The sequence below is a fragment of the Melospiza georgiana genome, chromosome 25 (assembly GCF_028018845.1).
Source record: "Melospiza georgiana isolate bMelGeo1 chromosome 25, bMelGeo1.pri, whole genome shotgun sequence".
Taxonomy (NCBI): Eukaryota; Metazoa; Chordata; class Aves; order Passeriformes; family Passerellidae; genus Melospiza; species Melospiza georgiana.
Window position 1 is genome coordinate 2,866,583 of NC_080454.1, and position 22,690 is coordinate 2,889,272.

The 22,690-nt window shown below is 52.4% G+C and overlaps 1 protein-coding gene and 1 pseudogene across 1 annotated transcript; both read left to right on the top strand.

The window, feature by feature from the left end:
- The first annotated feature begins 3,707 nt into the window (after positions 1-3,707).
- On the top strand, positions 3,708-4,640 carry LOC131093420 (olfactory receptor 14J1-like). The gene has a single exon (XM_058040585.1). The coding sequence runs from the start codon at positions 3,708-3,710 to the stop codon at positions 4,638-4,640; it is 933 nt and encodes a 310-aa protein (XP_057896568.1).
- Positions 4,641-22,465: 17,825 nt separating this feature from the next.
- The window catches only part of LOC131093335 (zinc finger protein 271-like), a 162,742-nt pseudogene continuing 162,517 nt past the window's right edge, over positions 22,466-22,690 (top strand).

Sequence of the window (22,690 nt, forward strand, 5' to 3'; positions counted from 1 at the left end):
AGGGGGAGGAGAAGCCATCAGCCCTGGGCCGTGCTGCTGCTGTGCTCTGGCCTGGATGCTGAGATCCTGGCCCTCCCCTCAGTGTGGCCCATCCTGACACAGCCCCAGCGCAGCTGCTGCAGAAACCTCCATCGGCCTCAAGCACCGAGCCCGGAACCATCTGCAGGCTCTGGGTGAGATATTAACTCTTTCAGTGCTTCCATCCTCCCTCGAATGAGAGAAAAGGACAAAGTGCAGGCACATAGAGGAGCAACATGAAGACACCGAGGTCAGTGAAGAGGAAGTTGAGTCCCAGATGGGAGGGATGAGGAGATGCCTTGATCTTGGGGCTGAAATCCTCTTATAAAGCTATGGAGAAGGATGTAATTGATACATCAGACTATCTTTTTCCCCTATAACACATAAGGGAGATGAGTTGTTCAGCAAAGGCCTCCACGCTAAAGTAAGCAAATGTTGAAGTAGCTGTGATCCCATAAGAAGTTTGAACAGAGAAAGAGAGCAGAGTGATGAGACCCGTGCCCTCACAGAGAGAAGATCTCTCTTCTCAGAGATGAAGATGATTTCAGAAATTGATGAGGAGAACGTTTGCTCTTAAACAGCTCATCTTTAAACCAATACCCCATAATTTGACATGGCCCATAAACACAACTGTAAAAGAGCTTTGAAAACCTGGGAGGTACGTCACAATTGAAGATTTTTCTGGGCAGTGGCTATTCATGGAAATTGAGAGCCACAAGAGAAGTGTTTCTTCTGGAGAAGTCTCCATAGCATGAAAGAGAGACTCCTCTCCCTAAGTGAACTCAAGAAAGACTATTCTAGTTGGGGTAAACTGACTGAAAATTCTAGGTTTGTCTCTTTATATTGTCAGTAAGAAAGAAAAGGTTGTAGGGAGAGGAGAAGTGTTCTGAAAGTTTTGTTCTTATTACTCTTTCTTTTAGTTGCTATTAATGAACTTTTCCTTATACCCCCTTAAAGTTTTGAGCCTGCTTTGCTATTCTCCTAATCTTATCACACAGGAGGAAATGAGTAAGTATATTCTAGTGAGTGCACTGGTAATTAGCCAACACCGAACCCACTACAATAATTGCTGCATTCTCCAAGAAATCTCAAATTGGTGAACCAAAACCACTACAGAAATATTTCTGATGAAATGCATTAGAGCAGAGGGAAGTCAAGGCAGAGCCATGGTTTGTCAGGACTTGCTTGATCCTAATGAGCCCTGAGGTGCATTTGGAGCTCAGCCATGGAACCTCAGGGCCTGAGAGGAGATTGCTCCCAGTGCTGGGGAGAAGCTGTGGGGGGAAGGAGCCACCCTGAGCAGGGCAGGGGCTGCTGCTGAGATGGGCTGGGTGGGGCAAGGCTGCTCTCAGCTCCAGACCAGCCTGGGCACAGCTCCGGAAGGCACTTCCCAAGGAAGGTAAGTCTGGAAAGATCAGGAGCTTCCCTGAGAGTGTTTTCAATTTCCTACTTGGAAAAGGATGGGAATGATAGGGTGATGACAAAAAGATTTTTTCATTTTATACATTTTTCATATATTTCTAGCTCTAGAAATTACTATTACATAATTATGAATCTATAATCCTTATTTAAGTCTATTAAACTCTTAATGAACTCTATTATTATTATATACTTCTATAACTATAATCCTGTATTAACTGTATTTTTTTCCATAAGCTTTTTCTTCGATTTTAGAAAAATAAGCGGATTGTCTAAATGTATTCCTTAAATACATATAGTATACAATACATATAATATCCTGTAAAGTCTTATTATCAGGAACAGGACCTACAAGAACATTTTGGTTTTTGACCAGAATGTGAGCAGTCATAACAAAAATTTAAGGCAAAGAAGCCCTTGGACTTACTCCAATGGATTGAGCCAGAGGTGTGTAACTGGGGTAAGTGAATCTCGTATTGGATGTTCCTATTAAATTTTCTTTATTAATCAACCTTAATAAATTCTGTAAATCAGTGCCCAGGTGTGGCCCATCCCCACTGGGACACCTGGAACCTTCCAATAAATGTGTGTTTTTTACTTTACTGTTTTAACACTGTTGCAAGGGGGTTTTTTTCTCTTTTGATTACAAAAAACAAGGGGATGAGAGAAGAAGAACAGGAATTGTAATCCCAGAATCCCAGGACATTCTGAGTTGAAAGGGAGACACAGGATCATACAACTAATGTTTGAACATTTACAGGAACTGCAGAACTGTAAATTAAGCTGGTCAGTATCTCTGCTGGGAGCCTCCCAAAGGGCTCTCAGCCACTCCTCAGCCCTGGACAGCAGCAGCATCACCTCTGCAGGGCCCAGCAGGGCTCTCCTGAGTTGCCCTTGCCCAGCTGCACACAGAGCCTGCCCCAGCCAGGGCCCTGCACATAGGCAGGTTTCTGTAGGGCCCCGGCCAGGGCACACAGGCTGGGATGGGCTCTGTGAGCGCTGGCAGGGACAAGGCTCCTCTCAGGAGGGCATGTCCAGGCCCAGGGAGATGCTCAGGGAAGGAGAGGGGGCTGAAGAGAGCAGAGCTGGGGCAGGATGAGGGCACGGTTGGTGTGTGGGAGGTGCCAGGCACAGCTGGGCACAGAAACACTGTCCTGAGTGCCTGGCTGTCTCTGCCCTGCCCTCTCAGGCACAGCACCACAACATCTCTTGGTTCTGCCCTGCCCTTATATTGTCACTATTATCTGCTGCTCTCAGGGAGGCTCTGGCATTTGCAGCAGGTGAGTCAGGCACTGCCCTTGGCATTCCTGCCCGGCAGGGGTGTGTCCATGGGAATGGGATGTCCAAGATTCCCTGGCACCTGTGGGGCTGTGGGCAAAGCAGGCCATGGGAAAGGGGAATGAGCTGAACCCCCTCCCTGAAATCCCATCGTGGGCACAGCCAGGGATCTCCTTGCTGTGCCTTTCCAAGCTCTGAGCCACCCTCCTGGTTCAAATCTGTGCCAGAGCCTCTGGGAGTTCCCTGAATGTCCCACGGGGAAGCACAGAGCTGCCAGAGCTGAGGAAATGCTGCTGAGTTTGCAGCACAAGGGGGTGCTGAGACCTTGCCCAGAGACCATTAGAGAGGGTGAGATATTCAGGGATCCCTCTGCTCTGGGCAGGGTCTGGTTTATCCCAGGGTGACCCAGGAGTGTGATTGTGCTCTGATTGCAGCCAAAGGTGCAAAGCCAGGGCAGTTGGGCACAAGCCCATCCAGCCCCTCACCTTCCCTCAGCCACAGGGAATCCTTTGCCTCTCCCATCTCTCAGTGGCAAACTCTGAGTGCAGCAGGAAGGCTGGGGATTTCTGACCTCAGAGAGTCAGAAATGATGTGTGGGTAGGAAAAAATTCCTTAAACCAGCTCCTGCGATCCATGTCCTAAAAAACTAGGAGTGCAGATGCTACCAAGCCTGTCTTCATTATGAGTGATTCCCCTGCCAAATCCTGAATATCCAGCCTTGTCCCTCTGCCACATGGCCACAAACCCAGTGCAGTAGGGCAGGGATGGCTCCTTGAGGGCCCCCATGCACAGGCCTGGCTGCTCCTGGCACACTCAGCCAGCACAACTGGAGCTCAGGCAGGGACCTGGGTGAAGGTTTTCACAAACAAGGGTGGGTGAGTCCCAGTGGGACATGCTACAGGGAATGGCCCAGGTTTGGCTCCAAGCAGCCTCTTCTGACTTGTCAATGTCCATTCTATCCATGAACAGGTCCCCATGTGCAGCCCCAGCAAATGTCCAACAGCAGCTCCATCAGCCACTTCCTCCTGCTGGCATTGGCAGACACGCGGCAGCTGCAGCTCCTGCACTTCTGCCTCTTGCTGGGCATCTCCCTGGCTGCCCTCCTGGGCAACGGCCTCATCATCAGCGCCGTAGCCTGCGGCCACCACCTGCACACGCCCATGTTCTTCTTCCTGCTCAACCTGGCCCTCAGCGACCTGGGCTCCATCTGCACCACTGTCCCCAAAGCCATGCACAATTCCCTTTGGGACACCAGGGACATCTCCTACAAAGGATGCGCTGCACAGCTCTTTTTCTTTCTCTTCTTTATTGGGGCAGAGTTTTTTCTTCTGACCATCATGTGCTACGACCGCTACGTGTCCATCTGCAAACCCCTGCACTACAGGACCCTCCTGGGCAGCAGAGCTTGTGCCCACATGGCAGCAGCTGCCTGGGCCAGTGCCTTTCTCTATTCGCTGCTGCACACAGCCAATACATTTTCCTTGCCCCTGTGCCATGGCAATGTCCTGGGCCAGTTCTTCTGTGAAATCCCACAGATCCTCAAGCTCTCCTGCTCAAATTCCTCACTCAGGGAACTGGGGCTCATTGCTGTTAGTGCCTGCTTGCTATTTGGTTGTTTTGTTTTCATTGTTTTCTCCTATGTGCAGATCTTCAGGGTTGTGCTGAGGATCCCCTCTGAGCAAGGACGGCACAAAGCCTTTTCCACCTGCCTCCCTCACCTGGCTGTGGTCTCCCTGTTCATCAGCAGTGCCATATTTGCTCACCTGAAGCCTCCCTCCCTCTCCTCCCCATCTCTGGATCTGGCCCTGTCAGTTCTGTACTCAGTGGTGCCTCCAGCCCTGAACCCCGTCATCTACAGCCTGAGGAACCAGGAGCTCAAGGCTGCTGTGAGGAGACTGATGACTGGATGCTTTCAGGAACATTAAACTGCTGGTCAATTTCTGCAAATCACTTGTAATAAAACTAGTTTTTGATACTTCTTGTTGGTTTCATTTTGGAGATTTCTTTCCTTTGTTTTAGTTTTTCCATTCTGTCCACAAAGAAACATCATTGCTTATGCCATTTCTCATTTTGTTTCTTGCCACGTTCCCTGTGTCAATGGGGGACTGCACTCTTGGTGTATTTAAAGGAAGTAAAGGATGTCCCAGCAAAGTTTTCTGCAGAGATGCCCTTTTGTTCCTTCTCTGGAGCTGCAGCAGCAATGTCTGTGTGCAGAGCTGGGGGCAGATCCGTGCTGGCACATCAGCCCTGCTCCTGCTGGCCACACCATTCCTGAGCCAGGCCAGGAGCCATTTGCCTTCTTGGCCACCTGGTCACACTGATGGTTCATGTCCAGCCTGCTGTTCATCAGTCCCTGCAGGTCCCTTTCTGCCTGGCTGCTGTCCAGCCACTCCATCCCCCGCCTATAGCACTGGGGCCAAATTGCAGGGCCTGGTACTTGGTTATTTTTAACCTGAAATTGCTGGATTCAGCCCCTCAATCCAGCCTGTCCAGGTCTCTCTGCAAAGCCCTTCTATGCTCCCACAGATCAACACTCACATCCAGCTTGGTGTCATCTGCAAAGATGTCCTAGGTTCCAGGGGCCCCCTCAGTGTCACAATGGCCTCTTGGTTACACAAGGCCCTGCACTGTCGCACTGTTCTCCTTGGGTCCATGAGACCATGCAGAGCAACAATGGTCTCCTTGGTTCTGTGGGGCCCCAAAATGTGACAAAGGACTCCTTGATTCCATGGGGCTTCACATGTTCTTGTTTGTGCTGCAGTTTCACAGTGGCCCCTTGGTTCCATGAGGTCTCAGAGTGTCACAATGGCCCCATGGGTACATGAGGTCCCACACTGTCACCATGGTCTCTGTAGTTCCACAAGTCCCCCTAGTGTCACAATGGACTCCTTGTTTCCACGAGGCCACACAGTGTCACAACGTTCTTCCAGATACCCTGAGGCCCCCTCGTGTCACAGTGGCCTCTTGGTGACACAGGATCCTGCACGGTCACAATGTCCCCTTAGTTCCATGAGGCCCCGCAGTGTCAGAATGGCCCCTTGGTTCCACTGGGCCCTGGAGTCTCCCAATGGTCTCCTTGGCGTTCTAGTGTCAAAATGGTCAAACCCCTTGGTTACATAGGGCCCTGCAGTGTCACAATGGCCTCTGTGGTTCCACAAGGACCCAGAGTGTCACAGTGCACTGCCTGGTTCCATTTGGCCCCAGTGGACCCCTGGTTCTCTGGGGCTGCTTGGTGTCACCATGGTCCTCTTAGTTCCATGAGGCCTTGCAGTGTCACAATGGCCCCAGAGTGTCCCAATTATCACAGAATGACAGAATCAAATAGGCTGGAAAAGACCTTTGGGATCATCAAGCCCAACCAATGCCCTAATAATGCCTTGTCACACAGACCATGGCGCTAAGTGCCACTGAAGAGGGACAGGGACTCTGCCACCTCCCCCTGGCCAGCCATTCCAATTCTCACTCACCCTTTCTGTGAAGAACTCCTTCCTATTTTCCAGCCTGAACCTCCCCTGGTGCCGCTTAAGGCTGTGTCTTCTTGTCCTGCCCTCCAGCAGATCCACACTCACACCCAGCTTGGTGCCATCTGCAAGTTGTGAATGGTGGACTCGATCCCCTCACCCAGATCACCAGTGAAGATATTAAACAGGACTGGGCCCAGCACAGACCCCTGGGGGACACCAGCAGTGCCTGGACACCAGCTGGGTGCAGCACCATCCCCACCACTCTCTGAGCCCAGACTCCAGCCAGCTCCTAAATCTCCCAGCGAGGAGAGAACCTGCCCAAGCCATGGGCTGCAGCTTTTCCAGGGAATGCTGTCAGAGACAGTGTCAAAGGCTTTGCTGAATTCCAGGCACACAACATCCACAGCCTTTCCTGCATCCACAGGTGGGTCAACTGGTCATAAAAGGAGATCAGATCACTCAGGCAGGACCTGCCACTCCTAAATCCATGCTAGCTGGCTCTGACCCCTTGGCCATCCTGTGGGTGCCCTGGGATGGCACTCAAGGTGATCTGTTCCATAACCTCACTGGGCACCCAGGTCAGGCTGACAGGCCTGGAGGTCCCCAGATCCTCCTTCCAGCCCTTCTTGGGGATGGGCTCACACTGGCACCTCCAGTGCTCTGGGACCTCCCTGCTGAGCCAGCACTGATGGTAAATGATGGAGCGCAGCCTGGAGAGCTCATCCACAGCTCCCTCATTGCCCTAGGATGGATCCTGTCTGATCCCATACACTTGTGAGCATCTGAGTGGCTCAGCAGGTCACCCACTGCTTCCTCCTGGATTCCAGGGGCTGTTCTGCTCCCTGTGCCCATCTACCAGCTCAGGAGAACACCTGTCCTGAGGGCAACCTGTCTTAATATTGAAAATTGAGACAAAAAGGTGTTAAGTAGCTCTGCCTTTTCCTTATCTTTTGTTACTATATTCTCCACTGCATCCAATAAAAAGTAGAGGTTCACCTTATCCCATGTTTTGCTATTAGTTTATTTATAGAAACATTTCCTATTATTTTTCACAGAAGTGGCCAGGTTAAGTTCTAATTAAGCTTTCACATCTCAGCTTTTCATTCTGCGTGACCTAACAACACCCTTAAACACTTCCTAAGTTGCCTGAGCTTCTATCCAATGCTGATGCTTCCCGCTTAACATTACTTTCTTGAAATGTGTCCATCCTTCCTGGGCCCCATTTGTTTTTAAGGGCTGTTTCCCTTAAAACAATCAGTACCTGATTTGGTATTCCCCAAATCTGCTTCCTAAACAGGCCAAAGTCTGCCCTTCCTAATTCCAGTGTAGAAGATTTGTTACTGCCCCTCCTTCTTTCACAGAATATTGAAAACTTGATTATTTCATGGTCACTCTGCCCCAGGCTGCCTCTGAGCCCCACATCTGCCACCAGCCCTTCTCTGTTTGTGAACAGCAGCAGACAGAGCTTTCCTTGGCAGTGGGAGTGTTACCAAAAATTCAGTAAAACAGAAAACTCCTTAACCCCAGTGTAGCATTAAGAAGAAGCATTCTTTATTCAGCTGGATGCACAGGGGATAGCTCCTCCCAAAGCCGTGCATGCTGAGTACAGGAGAGTTTCTGTTTATTTTCTGTGTTTTGCATACATATTCATTGATTGTCCTGGACTAAAAACACATGTGACAATCGTTTCCCAAATATCATTAACATATTTCCCCTCCACTTCACCCATGTCTTGGGGGCTCTCTGGTGGTCCCTGGTGGTTGTGGACCCCAATGTTCCCGTGGGCCTGGCTGAGCTGGCAGGACACTGAGGCTGCTGAACTTCCAGTTCCCTTCTCACACAATGAGTGTTGTGTAGTTTCCATAGGCCTGGGGTTGTGGAGAACAAGCTCCAGGTGTGAGTTCACCTTGTGTAGGCAATTGATCATCTGGTACCATGTGGTCACAGAGTGGGTTGTGACATCACAGAGTGGATTATGTGAGGTCATTGAGAGCTATGACATCATACACTGCCTCTGTGACATAACAGAGCCAGCTGTGACATCACAGGGCAGAGGTCTGACATCACAGTGCAGACTATGGCATCACAGACTCTGGTGTGACATCAGAGACCATCTGTGTGACATTGGACAATGATCTGTGACATCCCAGAGCAGGCTGTGACATCCCAGAGGGGCTGTGTGACATCCCAGAGGGGCTGTGTGACGTCCCAGCAGGGCTGTGTCAGGTCACTGGGTTGGTCACTCTGCCTCAGCTACCCCTCACAGTTTCTCCCAACAACTCCAACACTGTCCATGCCCAGCAGGGTCCCTGTCCCCCAGGTTCCCCTCGGCCCACCTAGAGCCACAGCCTCCACCAAAGGATGTTCCACAGGATCCACCCCAGAGCCTGACAGGGGACAAGGGGCCAGGGCTGTGTGACCAGGACATCAAGGACTGGGATTATCCAGGTCACTGTGGCCTGGGTTGGGTTCCCCAGGGCAGGAAAGATGTCTGGCAGCTGGAGCAGGGTCTGGGAAGGGCCTCCAAGGTGGGGCTGGAGCCCTTGGGCTGTGAGCAGAGGCTGAGGGAGCTGGGCTGGTCCAGCCTGGAGCAGGGAAGGCTGAGGGGCTCCTCATGCCAGCCTGGCAGTGCCAGCGAGGAGGGGATGGAGAACACAGAGCCAGGCTCTTCACAGGGGACTGGGGGGAGACAAAAGACAATGGGTGGAAGGGGAAAGAGGGGAGATCAGCCAGGGCATGAGGAAATGAAATGAGTCAGGCTGCTTTCAGCATTTCCTCAACACCAAGAGCAGCCTGACCTCCCTTCTCCATCCACCACTGATAGATTTGCAAATCAGGAATTGTTTGTGCTGTTCTGTCCTCAGTCCAGGACAAGAGTCCTGATACAAGAACTCAGTTGTGTTTATATCTATCACAGAACTACACTAGTCAAAAATTAATTTTAGTATGCAAATCAGTTGTGAACAGTGGACTCATCAGACATGCTGGAACATTGCACATAGCTCAGGGGAGATTTTGTAATTGTGTGATTGTTATTTTAATGGTGTAATTTTTATTAAGTTATATCCTGTTCAACTGTGGTCTGTTGGCTAGGTCCAGTGTGGGCTGGAGGGAGCTCAGATTTGCACAAGGCTGCTCTGAGTGCCAGCCTTGGATGGGGAAAATGGTGGGGTGGGGGTAGGGACAGAGTCTGATTGATTGTCAGCCATGAAAGGTCTTGATTTTCATACCCAGTCAAACTGCATGAGGAGGTACTTGGATTCAGTGTCAACTGGAAATTGCACATTTCAATTTATGAACAGGAAAAAAAAATTAAACAGGACCTAAAAAATGTTTCCTCACTGTCTTTTTAAATAGAACATATTCAGTTGAATGCACTTCTGAAATCTCTCTTATTAACCACACAAGATTTGGAAACTGAAATCAAATTATCCCCAGAGATTTGGCTTGTTAAGGTGTTCTGAAAGTTAATGAGCCCTGGGACACTGAATTCCTGCACTGAAGAGCTGAAGGCTGAACAAGCCTCTGGAGCAGTGAAATTCAGCAGCAGCCTCCAAGGTGCTGAGGATGTCAGCAGCCCCCACTGAGGCCATCCCTGCCCAGAGACCATGGGGGAATGGGCAGACAAGGAGAGCGTCCCTGGGGCTGGGGCAGCACAACTCAGAGGCACCAGCGGCTCCAGCTGGGCAATGGAGTGTGGAATGTGGCTGGGAAAGCCCTGCCTGGGCTGTGCCAAACAGGGCACACAAGCCCTGACTTCCATCCAGTAAAAAACTCTGTCAAGGAGATATTTAAAAGGAATTACAATTGTTTCTGTATTCTGAATTGGACTTCCTGGAGAAGTACCAACAAGAGATCCTCAGGAGCTCAAAACAACAAAACAGTCTTTACTGGGAACTGTAGAAAATCAGAGAATTTTTGGCAAAAGATTTAATATGACATTCAATCAACACAGAACACTTCTTAAAGCACTGACTTGGCCCATTCAACTTCACAAACTCTAAGCTATTTGAATTTTACATTACTCAAATTTGCAAAAAGACCGAAATAGAAGAAAAGGATAGAAGGAGAGAGAGGCAAAAAGGGTACAGAGGAGCATACACAGAGGTACCAACTCCTGGATTCCAGTAGCGTTTAGATGGAAATTCCAAGAGGAGGTAGGGTCAAGATATGTGCTTGCCTTGTGGTCAGCCTTCAATACCGCTTGGTCTTCCTGGGCCCTTCCCCCAGGTGGGACTGTGGGTCATTTGGTCCCTCAGGAGCTGGGCTGGGGCTGCAGAGGTGGCTGTGGAGCATTGCCTGTGCTGTGCCAGGCACTGGCAGCTACTGCTGGGCTGGGATAGAGGCTCTGGGGGAATTGGGGTCACAGGGCAGGGCAGGGCTGGGGTTCTAGGGCAGGGGAGGGCTGGACCTGCCCCTTCCTCCCCTATTGGAATAAGATCCCAATATTACCAGGTAGATTCTGCCTGGGCTCGTCTGACCCCTGCTCCTGGGCCAAAGGCGGCAACTGTGGTGTTTCACCTCAGAGACACTTTTGGCTGGCTGGATGGTGCAGCTGAGCGCCAAAACAAGTCCAGGCTTGTAGAAACTCAGTTTGCCTCAGGTGGGAAGGCTTCGGGCTAAGGTGAGGAGGAAAAGGAGACAGATTCTGCTGGAGGGTTAATATCAAGAGTTTATTCCATGGCCACAGACGTCTGAATCTTAGGTAACAGCTCCAACAGAATCCTGACCGCATGGTCTGAGTGACTTTTTAAGCTCCAGGGGGAGGGGGAGGGAAGGGACAGGTGAGCCACCAACCAGGTGGGAGGGGCAGGGTCTCAGGGAATGATGACACCCAGACAGACCAATGACCTCTGGGCACAGGGGCATCTTTTGAACCTGACGAACCACACGATGGCCTTGCTGGAATGTTAGGACTGATTGACAGCCCAGCAGGGGACGAGGGGGAAGGGGAAGAGAGATATTGCCACACTTGCGAAGGGGCTGGGGAAGTTTAAAACAGGAAATTGCAACACACTGCAACACTCCCCACACATGAAATGTCTTGAGCCAAGAAACTCCTCCACTCTGTCACAATAGGGAATACTGGAGGTGAAATTCCAATTCTGGCCATGGGCACCGAGATAAGAAGGACAGTTCTTTTCCTTAGGAATGAAAGCCCCGGTTCTCAGTAAATTTCTGGTTTGATTGTTTGGATTCTGTTTGGTTTTGTTGTTGCTTTGTTTCATTGTTGTGCCTGAAGTGTCCAGTCACCAGCAGAGTGACTCTTGCCAAGGAACTTTGTGCTGCTGTCCCTTAATATTCAGTCTGGTTTTTGCTGCTCCCTTGCTGGGGATTTTTCAGCACTCTCAAGCCCTCGTTGGTAGCAGGGTCAAGGAGCCCTGGCCCAGGCTCTGGCCCTGGGGAACATGGGGATGCTGCTGGGGAGGTCCCTGTCCCCCTGTTCCACCCCCAGGGCCCCGGCCCCCCGTCCCTGTGTCAGGCTCTGGGGTCGATCTCGTGGAACATCCTCTGGGGGAGGCTGCGGGGCCGGGGGCGGGGGGACCCAGGGGGACAGGGGACCCCGCTGTGCACGGGCAGGGTTGGACTGCTCTGGGGGGAACTGTGAGGGGGGCCGGGGCAGAGTGACCTCCCCAGGGACCTCACACTGCCCCGTGATGTCACACAGCCCCTGTGATGTCACAGTGCCCCTGTGATGTCACACAGCTCCTGGGATGTCACACTGCCCCTGTGATGTCACACGTCCCCTGTGATGTCGCACTGCCCCTGTGATATCACACAGCCCCAGTGATGTCACAGTGCCCCTGTGATGTCACACATCCCCTGTGATGTCACACTTCCCCTGTGATGTCACACAGATCCCTGTGATGTCACACATCCCCTGTGATGTCACACTGCCCCTGTGATGTTCCAGAGCCAACTCTGAGACGCCACGCTATGCTGTGATACAGCTGCTCTGTGATGTCACAGAAGTCTCTGTGATGTCAGAAAGTCACTCTATGATTTCACAATCTCTACTGTGATTTCACAGCCTGCTCTATGATGTTACACAGCCACCCAGTGTTGTCACAACCCACTCCCTGATGTCACAGAGCCACCTTCTATGATGGCAGGATCTGCTCTATGGCCTCACACCCTACTCTATGATGTCACAGCCAGCTCTGTGATGTAACAACCCCCCTCAGTGATGTTACAAAACCCTCTCTGTGATGTCATACTGACACTCTGTAAGGTCACAGCACATACTTTGACCTCACTGCCAGCTCTATGATGTCATGCAGCCATGCCATGATCTCACAGCCTGTTCTGTGATGTCACAAAGTCCCCTCTATGACGCTGTAGCTGCTCAGTGACCTCACACAACAAACTCTGGGAAGTCACAGCCCAATCTGTGACCTCACACAGCGCACTCTGTGCTGTCACACAGCCCCTTGCTGACATCCCAGCTGCTCTGAGCCTCTGTGACACAGTCCAAGAGGCGCTGCTGTGACACAGCCCCCTCTGGGCCATCCCACAGCCCCTGCCAGTGCTGAGCCCCTGTGAGCTCTGTCTGTGCCCTGCTGGTGTCCCTGAGGGGCCCTGGCAGTGCCCCAGCCCTGCTGGGCTGTGCACAGGAGCTGCTTCTGGCCAGAGCTGTCTCTCTGCAGCGCTGCCCTTGCCAGGAGCTGCCTCTGGGCCAGGAGCCCGGCCCAGCTCAGCAGCACAGACACAGCACAGGGACTTTAATGAGCCTCTGGGGATTTGGTGCTCTTTGCATCAGACTCAGTCCCTCAAAGTGTGCTGAAAAAACCTTCTCAGGGACTCAAAAAGAGGGTGAAACACTGAAGTTTCTCATACTTTAAATAAATCCATCTGAGGGACAGGACTGAGAAAATGTCCCCAGGTTCCAGGTAGAGCAGAACACTGGTGGCAGTGATGACAGCAGGGGACAAGCAAGGGAAAGGTGTCTCTGCTGCTGAGCAAACCTTCGCCTCTGTCCCTGCAGGCTGTCGGCATCCCTGGCTGCCCCACCTGGCTGGGCCCTTCCTTTGCTGACAGCTCTGCCTCCTGCCTGCCTCTGCCTGCCCACACAAAGCCTGGGGCTGCTCCAGGCTCCTGCTGGGGACATGCTGCACCACAGCCCTGCTCTGACAAGGAAATTCCTTTCTGCTGGTGTTCAGTCTGGACCTCCCAAGCTGCACTTGGTGCTATTAGGTCTTCTTCAGGCTTATTCCTACTATGAAGAAAAGCTCCAGCCTCTCTGAAACCACCCATCCATCCCTCCCAGGCTATTCCCTTTCCGTCCTCAGTCTCTACACCACTGACCAGAGAGGCCGCAGACTCTCCCTGCTGGTTTTGTGATGAGGCCTCCAAACCCCATTCTGGGAGATTTTTGAGTCCTCTCCAAGGTCTGTGAAAAGGGAAAAATAGCATTCGAAGTTATTTTCTCCTAAATCCTACAGTGACAGAAAATGGGTCAGTATCTTTAAACTGAATGGGGACAAATTAACATTTGTTAGAAGGAGGAAATATTTTACAATTAAGAAAGTGGCAGGAAACTGCAGCTGTTTTTCCAGAGAAGTGGCTTCCCCATCCCTGGAATTGTCCAAGAGCAGGAGATTTGTGTAGCCTTGCCCACTGAAACCCTCTCATCCCCAGTGACAGAATTCCTGCATTGTGGGTCCTCTGATGTGCTGGGTGCCCTCCCAGAGCTTCTGGCCAGAATGTCTGCTGAGGGCAGCCAGGCTGCTGCAGGGGCAGTGGCCTCAAAGCCATCACCATGGCAGCCCTGTCCCCTGGGCCTGGCTCTGCCCTTTCCTCTGCCCCTGCCTTGGCTCTGCTGCCATGAAGAGTTTTGTCATTAATATCTTGTCCCCAAGGTGCTTGGGCCAATGGCTTCCCAGTCAGGCTCCTGGAGCAGAAGTGGCTTTTCAGAGCCCAGCCAGGAATGAGCCCTGAGGCAGCAGCTCTGCAGTGGTGGCCAACAGGCTGGGCTGCCAAGGGAGGCTTCTGGCCATGGCCTGCAAGCAGCTGCTGCTGCCAAGGTGCCTTTGGTGCCTCAGGCTCTCCCTGGCACAGCTCCCAGCACGGCACTCTGCCCTTGTGCCCGAGCCCTTCCCTGTGCTGGGGCTGGCCTGGGGCTTTTCCTGCAGCGGGACCTGCCCTGCTGATGGCACAGGAAAGGCAGTTCCTGCTGGAGCAGGAGGCTCTGCCTGCAATGGGCTCCAACAACTCCAGCAAGGCCCTGTTTGCAAAGCCCCCAGTGGGAAATGAAGGAGGGGTGTCACACTGCTTTGGGGGTGAATAATGCTGAAACCAGCCTGACTCCTCCATCTCAAAGTTCAACATCCTCAGAGGGAGCTGAAGCTGTGTCAGAGCTGGAAAAATCCCCAGAGAAAGGAACAACCAAGTGACACCACTGAGAGCTTCTGCAGAGCTGCTGAGCTGGCCCAGCCTGGGCACATCTGACTGACAGGGCAGCACCTCAGACGAGAAAAGCCCCATCCCAAATTGTAATGGCAGCATCTCCTGACATTTCCCTTCTTGAGGGGTGTGGGGATTCCTCCCAGTGGTGGGGACACCCTCAAGGTCACTGCTCCAGGCTGAGCCAAAGGGAATTGCCCATGATCATTGGTGTGGGGGAGTGACACTAATGTCTGCTTAATACAGTTGCTTTGAAATAATTTCCTAGTGCTCTGTATAATATATTTCATGTGTCTTACATCCTGGCATTAATATTTCTGATTAAGGCAATTTTGTCTAATCATTACCATAATAGAGAATACATATTTATATAAATATATCTGCCCATGACAGGAACCCTGTTAATGTCTGGGACATCCTGGCCCTTTGGCAGCCTGGGGACTCCTGGGATGTCACCATGGAACCCCCATGAGTGCCTGTGACAGATCGGTGCCTTTGCAGCACAAGGTCCCCTGGGATGTCACCATGGAATGGCTGAGACTGCCTCTGACCACAGGGCTCTTTAACATCCCCAGAAAGTCCTGGGAGGTCTCCATGGAGCACCTGTCTGTGCCTGTGACATTCCAGCTCTGGAGACTCTTGGAAAGGCCTCAAGGAACCCTTCTGCGGGCCTGTGACAAATCTGATCCTAAGCAGGCAACCATCACCAGCCCCCTGTTGCTATGGTCAGTTTCCATGGCAACCATCACCAGCCCCCCTGTTGCTATGGTCAGTCCCTCGGCAGCTCCATGGAGACCCCATGCCAGGGGTGGTTGCCATGGACACCAGCTCAGGCCTGCAGCCACAGCCCGTTGCCATGGCAACCACTGGCAGCCCCATCCCCAGGCTCATGGGATCCCAGAACCACAGAATTGGCTGAGCTGGGAGGGACCCATCAGGATCCTCCAGTCCAACTGCTGACCCTGCACAGGACACCCCAACAATGCCAGCCTGGGCCTGGCAGCGCTGGCCAAACGCTGCTGGAGCTCAGAGAGCCCTGGAGCTGGGACCCTTCCCTGGGGAGCCTGGGCAGAGCCCCAGTAGCCTCTGGGCAAAAACCTTTTCCTGACATCCAACCGGAGCCTGCCCGGACTCAGCTGCAGCCGTTCCCTCCACTGCTGTCCCTGGGCACCAGAGGAAAGAGGTTCCCACAGCCCCAGCCAGGGACCCGCTTCCAAGGCTGTTGCCATGGCCACCAGGGCTGGGACCAGCTGGGATGCTCGGTTTCCAGGGGCTGGGGTGCAAGAATGGGATTCCCCAATTTCTGCTCTTGCTAAAACCGCGCTGCACTCACTGCCCTCCCGCCTCCCATGGAAAGCACAAAGGCAAAGATCCCGGTCTGGGATAAGAACAATTTATTAGGAACAGGAACAAGATAAGGGACAAATAGAACTGAAACAATATTGATAACAGAAGGGATAAATGAAACAGTTTACTGGGAAAACTAAAACACAACTCACTGGGTCTTCCTGGCCACAATTTCCCCTGTCTGGAAAGGACACCCTTCTTCTCAGGGAGAGAGAGAGAGAGAGAGAGAGAGAGAGAGAGAGTGTGTCCCTTTTCTGCACCTGGAAATTCTCTGAGGTGGGAGTGAATGTAATGACACAGCCATGTTAAGACCCTCATATTTTTCGATGCCACATCATGACACTGGTAGGGGCAGGAAAAGGGACAGGTGTCTTCCCAGCATGGATCATGGGGAACATGGATCACCAGGGTTCTTCCCAATGTGGCTTCTCCCATGGGGGATGAAGCTGGAGTGCTGGATGAAGCTGTTCCTGCATTTGTGGCATTTGCAGGGATCCCTTACTGGTGGCTCCATTGGTGTCTGGTCAAGTGAGAGCTGGTGGTGAAGCTCTTCCCACACTGGGGACACTCGTAGGGCCTCTCCCCTGCGTGGATGCGCCGGTGGATGATGAGGGTGAAGTTGTGCTTGAAGCCCTTCCCGCACTCAGGGCAGAGGAAGGGCCTCTCCTCGGTGTGTATTCGCTGGTGCTGGAGGAGATTGGAGCTGCTCTGAAACCTCTTCTGACACTGGGGACACTCGTAGGGCCTCCCCCCAGTGTGAATGCATTGGTGCCTGATGAGTTCTGACCTGTAGCTGAAGCCCTTCCCACATTCCCCACATTCATAGGGCCATTCCCCAGTGTGGATGATCGGGTGGCTGATCAGGGTTCTGCTCTGCCTGAAGCTCTTCCCACACTCCAAGCACTTGTGGGGCTTCTCCCCATCATGAAGCTGCTCATGGACCACCAGCTCTGAACTCTGGTTGAAGCTCTGTCCACCTTCCTGGCTCAGGGTTGCTCTTTCTTCTTCAGAGCAACCTGGGCTGGGTTTGGAGCCCCTCCTCATGGGGGATGTCTGAGGTTTTTCTTCCCTGTTGGATTCCTGTGCGTTAGAATCACTCAAAACGGCCTCTTTCACAAGGTTCTGCCATGCAGATTTTTCCTCCCTGGTCTCCATCCTCAGTTCCTTCCCTGGGGAAGGAAGGACAAGGACAGGATGGGAATTGCCTCCATGCCAGAGGGAAGGGGAAGGAGATTCCCCCAGTGCATCCCTGGCAGGATGGCATTGGCAGCAAGGTTGTCCTGCAGCCAGGGGCTGTGCTGGGCTGGGAGATGGAGCAGGAGAGAGGGGGAAATAGGAATTGACTTCCTCCTCACCTATCTGGGTATCCCGAGTCTCCTTCCTCTTCCTCACAGCCTCCTTCTCCATCCAATCAAGGTTTGGGAATGGGAAATCCTGTTCTGGGAAGAAAACAAAGGGTGCGCACATTGTCTTTTGTACTGGTTTGAAGGCAAACCTGGGGAGGGTCTAAACCAGAATTACAATTAAAAAGAAAATGAAGATCAAGGCAATGATACAGAAACACTGCCTTAAACTGACAGAGTCAGGATATAACCTGACACCCTGTTGTTCAGGGTGGTGGCAGCAGTCCCAGTAAATGGTGGTGCAGTCCTGTTGGAGAAATGAACACGATTCTGTCGAAGCAGTGATCCTGTAGAAGGGTCTGGTCTTCCTCTGGATGTCCAGTGGTGGCTAGGGAGTTCTTGTCCTCTGGGAAATCAGTAGGCAAGCTGCTCTGGTGTAGCAAAGTGTCAGCTTATATCCAGGTAGGAATGCTTGGATCCTCCCCCTGGGCGGAGCATCCCACAATGGGAGGATGGAATTTTATCAGTCCTGCAGTGACACTCAATGGCCCATTCACAGGAGATATCTCCCCTGGAGGGCGTTATCAGGGCTGAGTCATGGAAGAGATAAAGAACACTGTCCCACCTGTTTATAATGGTTGCTGAAGGTGGGGATTGAAAACATGCATTTGGTTACATCTTGCATGGCAACCTGAAACAGTGGGGTAATCTCTGCTCAGGTGGTGAACACCACCCCCCTTACCCAAACTGGCTCAGCTGTAAAACCCCCACCCTGGGAAGGCCAAACACACATGAGACAATGTCACATTTACCCTGCTCCAGGGGAGGGCTCTTTTTCCTGTCATTCCCTTCCTGTCCCCCCTTTTTTATCCCATTTACTGTTCAATAAAATTCATTTTGGGTTTGGTCTCATTATCACCTTAATTGGGGCAGAGGAATCTCTCAAACACTTTTCTTAACCAGTCTCACCAGACTGTGAAATTATTTTGGCACAGTGAGTTTAGGCACTGTTCTCTGACCCCAAGTGCCTTTGACAACAGCATGGTTCCCTCCTCTGAGGAGGTTGTGGTTCTCTCTGGAGGAACTGTTTGAAACTGGGCTGCAGCTTCTTCTGAGTGACTTATGGGAGAACCGATGAGGTAAATTGCCTTTGTGGGCCCGGAGTGTAAAGAAAATATTTTGTTGTCCTTCTATTACAGCGACCTGATGAAGGTCTTCAGGGTGAGAGAAGTGGACGAGAATCTTGGTTCATGATCAGAAGGCTGGATTTATTGATATATGATATATAATACATTATAACTATACTAAAAGGAATAAAGAGAAAAGTTGCAGAGGCTTGCTAAGCTAAGAATAGAAAGAAGAGAATTAATAACAAAGTTCTGTGTCCAGCAGAAAGCAAGGACCAACTCTCCCGTGAGTGGTCAGCAAATCCAAACACTCACAGAAGACCAATCACAGATGCTCCTGTTACATTCCACATCAGCAGATAATTATTGTTTGCATTTTTCTTCTCAGCTGACTGTGTTTATGCCCTCTTTTCTCTCCTGCCTCTCTTTCCCTGCTCTGTTTCTCTCTCAGTGTCTCCCTTGACCCAGGGCAGCTCACACCAAAGACCGTGCCCGGATTTAATTCCCAATTCAGGAGCCACAACAACCATAGGGGAAGTTATGAAGGCTCGCAGTGAAATGCCACTGTAAGATCTTGCTCCACTTGGCTTTTGGCTCCTTCTTGACAGCTTTGCCCTCAAGGGCAGGAACACCTTTTCATAGCTGAGAACTGGAATTCCAGACCCTGGCAGCATGTGCCGTGGATCCCAGAGGGGCATTCCCGAGGCTCCCAGGGTGCTGCTCCTGCCGTGCCTCCCAAGGGGAGAAGATCCAGCAGCTCTGTGGGCTCCCAGAGCACACAGCAAAGGTGGCTTTGATGGACATTTTCCAGGGACTGGGGTGGGAAGGGACCCTGTCCATGGATTACGACCCCGCGAGGGAGAGACGCCTCTGCCCATTGAAGGAGCGAATGAGAGCGTGGGAAAGCAACCGACGATTATTGAGCGTGGACTGAACGGAACAAGAAATGGGGAGGAGAAAGGGAGAGAAAGAAAGCGGGAAGAGGTCTCAAAGAGACAAAGAAAAAGGAAAGAGGTCTCAGAGAACAGAAAGAAACAGGAAAAGGCTCCCGCCCGGCCTCCGCAGCTCCCAGGAACACCCGCAGGGCGTAGCGCCTTTTACAATTCCAGCCAATCAGAGGACGCGGTAAACAATTTCCAGCCAACCAGAGCATTTCTCGCCGATGACTCACCGGTTGCCAGGCGGGCCCGCAGAGCCCCGCGGCCCCGGAGCGGAATTTGGGGCTCGGGCCGGGGGGACGGATCCGCCCCGGGGGGGTCCCCGAGCCCCCTGCCCAGCCCTGGGGCCGATCGGGGGCTCCCCCACCCAGCAGCCGGTGCTGCGGGGCCGCGGGGCAGAGCGGTGGGAAAGGGGGGTCCGGGCTGGCAGCGGAGGAAATGCGGGAGGAAGAGGAGGGAGAGGAGGAGCGGGAGCAGGAGCGGGAGAATCCCGGCACTCGCAGCGCCCGCACGCCGAGCCTGCAGCACCCCCTGCCCCGGGAGCATCGCCCCCAGCCCCGAGCCGCAGGGGAGGGCGGAGGCCGAGCTCGCCCCGGCTCCAGCCAGGGGTCTCCAGGAGGATTTTTTGGAGAGTGTTCGGAGCCGGCAGATCCCGGACTCGAGCCCCGGATATCTCCGGGCTCCCTAAGAGGAGCTTTTTCGGGGGCAGAGGAGCCGCGATCGCCCCACAGGAGGGTCCGGGGGGTCCACGTGGGGATGGCCCGGTACCGACGGGGCAGGACATTGGTTTTGGGGATCCCCGTGAGAGCCGGGGCTGTGGAACGGGGGACCCCCGGGGCGGGGAGAGGGGAAGGGGCGATACCGGAGCTGGGGGACCCCCGGCAGCCGGGAGATGAGGCGGGGACGGGACCCCCTGACCCTGACAGGGGTGTCCTGGGGTGACTTCATGATGCTCGTACCCCATCGGTCTGTTTAGCCCAGAAATGAGTTCTGCACCTTTAAGGCTGGTTCTGAGAGCGAAGGGGAGGAGGAAGAAGCAGCAGTTTGTTCTCATACACTGCATTCCTCTACATTCCAGCTGCTGGATGGACAGACAGCAGGACAGAGCTGTCCTTTGCTTTTAGTTAGTTTTTAGCTCGCTGAGGCAGAGAAGTTCCCTGGACTGTGGTTTTTCTTTTTCTTTGGAGCTGTTTAAACCTTCTCTGGACTGAAAAGCCACAACACCACTGGCAGCTCGCACCTGTGGCCCACTGGGATGGGCAAGGGCCGAGGAGGCATTTCCAGCGCTGGACGGACTGATAAGAGACTGATAATAGACTGATAAGACACTGATAAGACACTGATAAGGCACTGATAAGACATTGAGTGCGCTGAGCTACAACCCAAGGAGGAACTTTCCAAGTTTGTAATATATTTTGGAGCAGCAGGATGTTTTATTGCTTAATATTGTTCAGTTTTTGTGCTGGTGAATGCTTTGGCTGTAGAATAAAGTTTTTTTCCACTTTCCTCTAAGGAAATATTTTCCCGGACTGGCTGAGGGTGGGGCTGCTGAATTGGCATTCTAGAGGAAACTCCTTTTGGAGGGTTTCAACCGATTTTGCCCTAAACCAGGACAGGGTGGTCGAAAGAAAGGGGAACCCCAAGGGGCTGGACTGGGGTGAGGCTGGAGAGGGGGACCTTGGGACCCCAGAACCTCCCAGAATCCGAAAGGAGGACCCTGGAGAGGGGGGATCCCCAGGCCCCATGGGATCCCCACAAGCCCTGAGAAGGGGGACCAACCATAACCCAAGAGGGATGAGACTGGAAATGGGAAACTCCTGGAGGCTTTTTTTATTTACTATTGATTTTTGGACATCAGGTGACTTCTAGAAATGGACGTGGGTGGGAGGAATCCCCAACCCAAGGCATTCACACCTTGTTTTTCCCCAAACAAGGATTTTCCCCAAACCTTCCCACTGTAACATCCCCCCTGTCCCACTCTGGGTGAGCTCAATCCCAAACCTGACCCTGATCCTGGTCTCAGTCTCACTCCACGTTTAGACACACTCACAGTTCTGTATTTAATCACATTCCAGTGCCAGACTTGTCTAGCGCCAGGCCCAATCCCAACCCCAGCCCTAAAGCCAATCCCATGTCTAGCCTTAACCCCAATCCCAGGTCTAATCCAAATCTCAGCCCCAACTCCAACCCAGCCCCAATTCCAGCCCCTTCCTAAACCCTAAGCCCCAAACCAAATCCCAGGTTCAGCCCTTCTGGGGGTTTGGGGGTGTCTCTGTCCCTCTGACCCCGATGATGTTTGGGTGGGGTCACAGCAGGGCTGAGAGGGACAGAGACCCCCCCGGCCTCCCCAGGTGTGAGAAGGTGGGAGAGCCCCCCCAGCCCTGAGCACCCTCAGCGGTGAGAGGGACACAGAGCCCCTGGTCCCCAGCCCTGCACAGGCATTGCCTGAGGCCAGAGGGATGGAGACCCCCCGAGCATCCCCCAGGGTGAGGGGACAGAGACTGCCCTGAGCATCCCCTGGGCTGAGAGGGACAGAGACTGCCCTGAGTACCCCCTGGGCTGAGAGGGAGACCCCCCCAGGCATTCCCTGGGTTGAGAATGATGGAGACCCCCTGGGGAATGGCCTGGGGTGAGAGGGACAGGAAAAATCCCCCCAAGCCCCTGCCAAGCATCCTCCAGGGCGAGAGGCACAGAGACCCCTTGAGCATCCCCTGCGCACTGGACAAAATAAAGTTGGCAGAAATCAAACTTGACTCTTCATAAATCACTTTGAAGAATATTTGATTTCCCACGAGTCACTTGTGATGAAAGCGCAAACAAATCCAAATGTGAATAAATTGGCAATCTAAGCAGTGATGTGGCAATTCCAATATTCGTTGCTTCCTGCACAGCTCCAGCTCAGCTGCTGGCAGGTTCCGATAAAAGGAAACTGGAAATTTGGCCCAATACAGTTTATTAAAAGGAAGGGAAAGCTCTGTGTAGCTGTCACAAAGGTGACAGGGATACGGAGAAAAATGATTGTCATATTTGGTAAAGCCCTCAAGCCTGGGAATTCAGGACTTATTCAGAAATTTAGCTACTTGAGCTGGGCTTCTTGTGGGACTTTCAGCTGCCTTCCGTTCCTCACCATGGGGTGCATGAACCTTGTCAGTCTCGATGGTATCATTTGCTCCCTTTCCTCCAGTGATTTTAACTTTATAAGGAAAGACAGCAAATTATTTTCTTTACACTGGCCACCCATAAAAGCCATTTTCCTCATCATTTCTCCCATAAAGAAATAAAGCTTTTATAAGCTCCATAAGCTTCCCAGGAGGAAGGAGGGACTGTGTCCAAGTTTGCAAGAGTTCTTCCAG